This window comes from Hylobates moloch, unplaced genomic scaffold (assembly GCF_009828535.3).
Source record: "Hylobates moloch isolate HMO894 unplaced genomic scaffold, HMol_V3 SCAFFOLD_10, whole genome shotgun sequence".
Classification (NCBI taxonomy): domain Eukaryota; kingdom Metazoa; phylum Chordata; class Mammalia; order Primates; family Hylobatidae; genus Hylobates; species Hylobates moloch.
The window spans coordinates 8,884,677-8,892,508 of NW_026652285.1; the positions used below are offsets into that span (position 1 = coordinate 8,884,677).

The 7,832-nt window shown below is 45.5% G+C and overlaps 1 protein-coding gene across 1 annotated transcript; it reads left to right on the forward strand.

Moving 5' to 3' along the window:
* Positions 1 to 1,405: 1,405 nt before the first annotated feature.
* On the forward strand, positions 1,406 to 7,357 carry RNF135 (ring finger protein 135). The gene is given in 3 exon segments (XM_058445366.1): positions 1,406 to 1,472; positions 5,409 to 5,498; positions 6,840 to 7,357. Coding segments are annotated over 3 exon segments (675 nt in total).
* The last annotated feature ends 475 nt before the right edge of the window (positions 7,358 to 7,832 follow it).

Consider the following 7,832-nt stretch of genomic DNA (forward strand, 5'->3'; position numbering starts at 1 on the left):
TTTGTATTTTTAGTAGCGATGAGGTTTCACTATGATGGCCAGGCTGGTCTTGAACTCCTGGCCTCAGGTGATCCGTCCTCCTCGGCCTCCCAATATGCTGGGATTACAAGCGTGAGACATTGCTCCTGGCTCTGATTTTTTTAATCTAATTTAGCATTAGAACCTAGTTTCACAGGGATGGGTGTTAACACATGTACTTGAATAGAAAAATTTCAGGGCTGGACGTGGTGACTCATGCTGTAATCCCAGCACTTTGGGAGGCTGAGGTGGGAGAATTGCTTGAGTCTGAGAGTTTGAGATCAGCCTGGGCAACATGGTAAAACCTGGCCTCTATAAAAAATACAATAACAGGGCATGGTGGCATGTGCTTGTAGTCCCAGCTATTTGTGGGACTGAAGCGATGGCCTGAGCCTGGGAGCTCCAGGCTGCAGTGAGCAGAGATCACACCACTGCATTCCAGCCTGGGCAACAAAGACCCTGTCTCAAAAAACAAAACAAACAAACAAAATAAAAAATGTATATATGTATACATATATGTATGTGTGCATATATATTTCAAATACATAACATAAAAGTACCTTTCCAAAAAATATTAGATTGACAATGGTGTATTAAAATAAACAATATTCTAATTTTCCCAGTCCTTTCTTTTTTTTTTTTTTTTTTTTTTTTGAGACGGAGTCTTGCTCTGTCACCCAGGCTGGAGTGCAGTGGCGCAATCTCGGCTCACTGCAAGCTCCGCTTCCGGGGTTCACGCCATTCTCCTGCCTCAGCCTCTCCGAGTAGCTGGGACTACAGGCGCCCGCCACCACGCCCGGCTAATTTTTTGTATTTTTTTTAGTAGAGACGGGGTTTCATCGTGGTCTCGATCTCCTGACCTCGTGATCCGCCCGCCTCGGCCTCCCAAAGTGCTGGGATTACAAGCGTGAGCCACCGCGCCCCGCCGTCCCAGTCCTTTCTGAGTATATCAGTAAACAAGGTGTCTCTAAGTTACAGCGTAATTGCTTTTAATTGATAGTCATTTGCTAAACCTTGGCAAAGTCTTTTTGGCATACTGTAATCACCCAACGGGTTCTTCCTGCCCACTGCACAGGCAAAACAGTAAAGAAAGAGTTTAATTAACATTAAGGTAAGGTTGGCCACATGGGAGAAGTGGAGTTATCACTCAAATCAGTCTCCCCAAAGGCTGGTGGTTATGGTTTTTCAATTTGGTGGGCAGGGGACCAGGGGATGGATGCTGCTGATTGGTTGGGGATGCAGTCATTAGGGGTGTGGAAAATCGTCCTTATGAACTGAGTCCACCTCTGGTTGAGGCCACAGGGCCAATTGAGTCCCAAGTCACCAGTCCTGGTGGCGTAAGTCTGGAAAACATCTCCAATGACCAATCTTAGATTCTATAATAGTGATGTTATCTATAGGAGCAATTGAAGAAGCCACAAATCTTGTGACTTCTGGCTACATAACTCCTGAAGGTAAGGGATTATAGAAATTATGTCAACATCTCAGCAGAATTCAGGCCCCTCCCATAAACTTAATTTTGTGGCCTTTCAATGGTTTTACAAAGGTGGTTTCAGCCCCCTGAATAAGGAAAGGATTAGTTTTAGGGAGGGACTATTATCATCCTGGCTTCTAAGTTAAACTATAAACTAAATTCCTTCCACGGTTAGCTTGGCCTACCCCAGGAATGAGCGAAGACAGCCAGCCTGTGAGGTTAGCAGCAAGGTGGAGTCAGCCATGTTACAATATCACCCAGAAAATGAGAAAGTGAATACTTCTAACGACTTTTGTAACACAAGTGTTTCAAATTCTTGCTTGCAACAAAAATTAAAGAAAAATCAAATCAAGTTGTTAATTGAGAGATTATCACTATGTGACTTTTTTGCATATATCTCAAAAAGTATTCAACAAAGTGAGTGACAATTTTGTCATCTATACATGTGAACAAGATTTCTTGGCACACTCATAAAAACATAAAAGAAATAGAATTTATTGTGAAATCTTGTCTATCATTAAGTAATGTTCATTCACAGATAAATGCTTCTTTTTTTGACAGAGTCTTGCTCTGTCGCCCAGACTGGAGTGCAATGATGCCATTTCAGCTCACTACAACCTCCGTCTCCTGGGTTCAAGCAATTCTCCTGATTCAGCCTCTGGAGTAGCTGGGACCTCAGGCCACCATGCCCAGCTAATTTTTGTATTTTTTGGTAGAGGCGGGGTTTCACCAGGTTGGCCAGGCTGGTTTCAAACTCCTGACCTCAAGTGTTACGCTCGCCTTGGCCTCTCAAAGTGCTGGGATTACAGATGTGAGCCACCGTGCCTGGGCATAAATGCATTTTGGAAAGAAATGAGCCCATCTGTCTTATTAATAGCTATCATTCCAATAAAATGTTTACTTTCTTTAAAAGTCATTTATATAAGTTGTAGCATACTTTTCTTTTGTTTGACTGCTAATAGTAATTATATTGATAATTAAATCCAGGGGAAAAAGTTTAACAAGAGCCTTTTTGTCACAGGAAGTTAAGAAGAATTAAAAATTTAATACACATACATACTTTTGTTGCAGAGAAGTATTACAAAGTGATAAAAGACTTTCATGCATGAAATATATTGCTTTGGAATGTAATTCTGTGGAGGAAATGGAATGGAAATACAAGTTCAGAAAGATAAAAGAATGAAAAAATTTCTTTTTTTTTTTTTTTTTTGAGACAGAGTCTCGCCCTGTTGCCGACGCTAGAGTGCAATGGTGCCATCTCGGCTCAGGCAACCTTCACCTCCTGAATTCAAATGATTCTCCTGCCTTAGCCTCCCAAGTAGCTGGGATTACAGGTGCCCGCAACCACGCCCAGCTAATTTTTTTTTTTTGTATTTTTAGAACTCCTGACCTCATGATCCGCCCGCCTCGGCCTCCCAAAGTCCTGGGATTACAGGCGTGAGCCACCGCACTCGGCCAAGAATGACAAAATTTCTGATGTAGGCTGGGCGTGGTGGCTCATGTCTGTAATCCTAGCACTTGGGAGGATGAGGTGGGCGGATCACCTGAGGTCAGGAGTTCGAGACAAGCCTGGCCAACATGGAGAAACCCTGTCAACATGGGGAAACCCCATCTCTACTAAAAATACAAAATTGGCTGGGCATGGTGGCCAGCGCCTGTAATTTCAGCTACTCCGGAGGCTGAGGCAGGAGAATGGTTTGAACTCGGGAAGTGGAAGTTGCAGTGAGAGGAGATTGCGCCACTGCACTCCACTCCAGCCTGGGCAACAAAGTGAGACTCCATCTCAAAAAAAAAAAAAAAAGGCCGGGCGCAGTGGCTCACGCCTGTAATCCCAGCACTTTGGGAGGCCGAGGCAGGTGGATCACGAGGTCAGGAGATCGAGACCACGGTGAAACCCCGTCTCTACTAAAAATACAAAAAAATTAGCCGGGCGTGGTGGCAGGCGCCTGTAGTCCCAGCTACTCGGGAGGCTGAGGCAGGAGAATGGCGTGAACCCGGGAGGCGGAGCTTGCAGTGAGCCGAGATCGCGCCACTGCACTCCAGCCTGGGTGACAGAGCAAGACTCTGTCTCAAAAAAAAAAAAAAAAAAAAGAATTGTTTTGTAGAGACAGGGTCTTATGTTGCCCAGGCTGGTCTGGAACTCCTCCTGGCCTCAAGTGAGCCTGCTGCCTCAGCCTCCTAACTAGCTGGGAATATAAGCATGGGCCACTATAAGCATAGTTGCAGAATTGAAACTCTATACCCATTAAGCAACAATTCCACATTCCCTCAACCCCCTCCTACCTGGCAACCACTATTCCACTTTCTGTTTCTATGAATTTGACTATTCTAGATACCTCATGTGAGTGGAATCATACAGTATTAGTGTGTGAGAGGTTTATTTCACTTAGCATAATGTCCTCCAAGCTCACCTATGTTGTAGCATATATCAGAATTGGTTGTTTTTTTTTTTTTTTGAGACGGAGTCTTGCTCTGTCACCCAGGCTGGAGTGCAGTGGCGCGATCTTGGCTCACTGCAACCTCCGCCTCCTGGGTTCAAGCAATTCTCCCACCTCTACCTCCCTAGTAGTAGCTGGGATTACAGGCATGTGCTACCACCCCTGACTAATTGTGTGTGTGTGTGTGTGTGTGTGTGTGTGTGTAGTAGAGATGGGGTTTCGCCATGTTGGCCAGGCAGGTCTCAAACTCCTGACCTCAGGTGATCTGCCCGCCTCAGCCTCCCAAAGTGTTGGGATTACAGGCGTGAGCCACCACGCCCAGCCAGAATTCATTACTTTTTTTTTTTTTTTTTTTTTTTGAGATGGAGTCTCACTCTGTTGCCCAGGCTGGAGTCAGTGGTGCAATCTCGGCTCACTGCAAACTCTGCCTCCCGGGTTCAAGCGATTCTTCTGCCTCAGCTTCCCAAGTAGCTGGGACTACAGCCACATGTCACCACACCCAGCTAATTTTTGTATTTTTAGTAGAGATGGGGTTTCACCATATTGGCCAGGCTGGTCTTGAACTCCTGACCTTGTGATCTGCCTGCCTTGGCCTCCCAAAGCGCTGGGATTATAGGCATGAGCCACCGCGCCCAGCCAGTATTCGTTACTTTTTAAGGCTAAATAATATTCCATTGTATGTATATATCACATTTCGTTATCCATTTCTCTGTCTCTGGACACATGGATTGCTTCAGTTCCCACTTGAATTTTGAGAATGGCCTCTTTACGGGCAGCTCTCTTGCTCTCATGACCTAAGTTATCACAGGCACCCCCTAGACAAGGTCTTTCATCTCTTCTCAGGTGGAGTCTTAGATTCACTTCAGCTGCTGTCACTTCAAGATACAAATAGGACAAGATCTTGCCTTCAAAGTCTGCACTCTAGGACTTCCCTTACTTATCATCTGCCTGACGTGGTCATTGCACTGCAGCACACATGACTGCTTTAAGTTAATAATTAAACTTTAGCACATTGAGAGGGAATTAGGAGGTGTCAGCAATGATGATGAGTCTCACACCAACTCATGTTACCCAGTTTATATAACAACAGTTTAAAGCATTGACTTGGGGGTCCTGGATATTCTAGGTGTTAGGGTGCTGCAATCCCCTGGAACTGTATTAGTTAATTTTATTTCATGAGTGTGCATAAAACACCTTCTATCTATGGGACTGGCATGGGGCTTGGTGCTTAGAACATATAGATGAACAAGATCTTTGCCAGCAAGGAGCTGAGAGCTTAGTGAAGAAAGAGTGAAAAGTCTGCAGTGGAGGTGCACATACCTGGGCTGCAGGCACTGCCTCTGCCGGATCCACTCCTGACACTGAAAAATGTGCAGATGATAAGAAGACAAGCCATGTGCCTTGACCATGATGTTTGGAGACCTTCAGTTTGCCTTTTTCTGACGGGACTTTCCTCTGTTAATTTTTTTGTTACTTAGGAGAACTCCTGGAAGCCCCGTCTTCCTCTTCATGCCCATTGCCTGACCAGAGCCACCCTGCACTCAGGAGAGCTTCTCGGTTTGCTCATTGTAAGTATGTGGTCCACTGTAAACATGGGTTTGGCTTGCTGCAGAGCAGGCTTCGAGAACATCCTATGTCCATCTCCCTACCACTAGGGCCACTCCTTGGCTTACTGCATATGGATTTGTTCCAGGTCCCTCCACGGGGGGAGCTGATTGCAAAGGCAAAGCAGGTTGAGACTCTAGACCCAAGAGCACTTGGAGTCCAGCCAACCTTTGAGCATCTCTGCTGTGGCCACCAACTACAGCCAACTGCCTGTTCCCAAATCTGCTGAGGTATTTCTGCATCTGTGCTGTGGCCACCAACTACAGCCAACTGCCTTTTCCTAAACCTGCTGAAGTATTTCTGCCATCTCAGTCTGGGGTAGTCCTTAAGAGCATGGATCCCGGAGCCAGACTGCTTGGGTTTGACTCCCAGCAGCTCCACTAACTAGCTGTGTGATCTTGAACAAGTCACTTAAGCTCCTAGAGCCTGGGTTTCCTCATCTGTAAAATGGAGATAATATAGTACTTCTCTTGCGGGACTGCCATGAGGGTTAAGTGAGTGAGTATGAGTAAAACACCTAGAGTAGTCATGCTATATAAGTGTTAGCAATTTATTCACTCAATAGGAAACTAAATGAAATATACAAAGTGAATAAGACATGGTCCTTAATCAGGAAGTCTCAGTTTAACTGGGAAGGTATAAACAGCTGTGGTCATAAATCACCATAAGACAGGCGTGAGCCACCGCGCCTTGCCTACGCCCAGCTAATTTTGGTATGTTTAATAGAGACAGGATTTGGCCATGATGGCCAGGCTGGTCTTGAACTCCTGGCCTCAAGTGTTCCACCTGCCTCAGCCTCCCAAAGTGCTGGGATTACAGGGGTAAGCCAGTGCACCTGGCTGAAGGAGCTGGCCTGATTTTTAAAATTGACATATAATAATTGTATAGTCTGGGTGGAGTGGCTCATGCCTGTAATTGCAGCACTTTGGGAGGCTGAGATGGCAGGATTGCTGGAACTCAGGAGTTTGACACCAGCCTGGGAAGCATGGCAAAATCCTGCTTCTTTTCTAAATAAATTTTAAAAATAAATAAATATAATAAGTGTACATATTTGTGGGATACATAGTGATGTTTCAATACATATGGTGCATAGTGATCAGATCAAGGTAGTTAGCATATCTATCATCTGAAACATTTATCATTTCTTCCTGTTGGGTGAGGTACCAATTTTAATGCCAGTGTGAGTGAAACATCACACCAAAAGATACAAAGTTGCTTGTTGCTATTTGAAGACTTCTTAGCATGGACGATCAAAAGATGACTGGCCATGTTCTTATTGTTCTTTTTTTTTTTTTTTTCCAAAGGGGCCATCCATCCAACCTTTAACTTGAAGAGCCTGGAGGTGTCCAGGGATTCCCGTACAGTGACTGTGTCTCACCGCCCACAACCCTATCGCTGGAGCTGTGAGAGATTTTCTACCAGCCAGGTCTTATGTTCCCAGGCCCTGTCTTCTGGAAAGCATTAGTGGGAAGTGGACACTAGGAATTGCAGCCAATGGGCAGTTGGGGTGGCTTCCTGGGAGATGAGCCGCGACCAGGTCCTGGGAAGGACTATGGACTCTTGTTGTGTAGAATGGAAGGGGACTAGCCAGCTCTCTGCATGGCACATGGTCAAGGAAATTGTCCTTGGCTCAGACGGACCTGGGGTGGTGGGCATCTGGCTGAACCTTGAGGAGGGGAAGCTTGCCTTCTATTCAGTGGACAATCAGGAGAAGCTTCTGTATGAATGTACCATCTCTGCCTCCTCTCCTCTGTACCCTGCCTTCTGGCTGTATGGCTTACATCCTGGAAATTACCTGATAATAAAGCAAGTAAAGGTGTAAGGTTTCCTCAGGGATTACAACACAGTGGTTTCCTGGTCTCTCTCCCTGCCATCAATCAGGGTAGTAACTTGACTTAAGAATACCACTTTTTAGAAAAATTACGATAGAGATTGGATCTCACTAGGTTGCCCAGGCTGGTGTCGAATTCCTGGCCTCAAGCAGTCCTCCCACCTTAGCCTCCCAAGGTGCTGGGATTACAGGTGTGAGCCACCACACCTGGCCAAGAATACCACTTTTGAAGTTAATCCTTTTGTATGATACAGGATGAACTTGGGATGTTTGAACCCTGGACATTCCAAATAAAGGACAGGCCCCTGCCTGGCTCCTGGGAGATAACCTCTAAGCCATTAGAATATCCTGCCTTTAAGAGTGTTTTTGTTTACCTGTGGGCCTTGGGCCATGCAGTATCAGCTTGACCTTGCAAGGTCAAGTTGAGGAGACTAAGTCAGCCATGTGGGCATTGAAGCATGCCAAT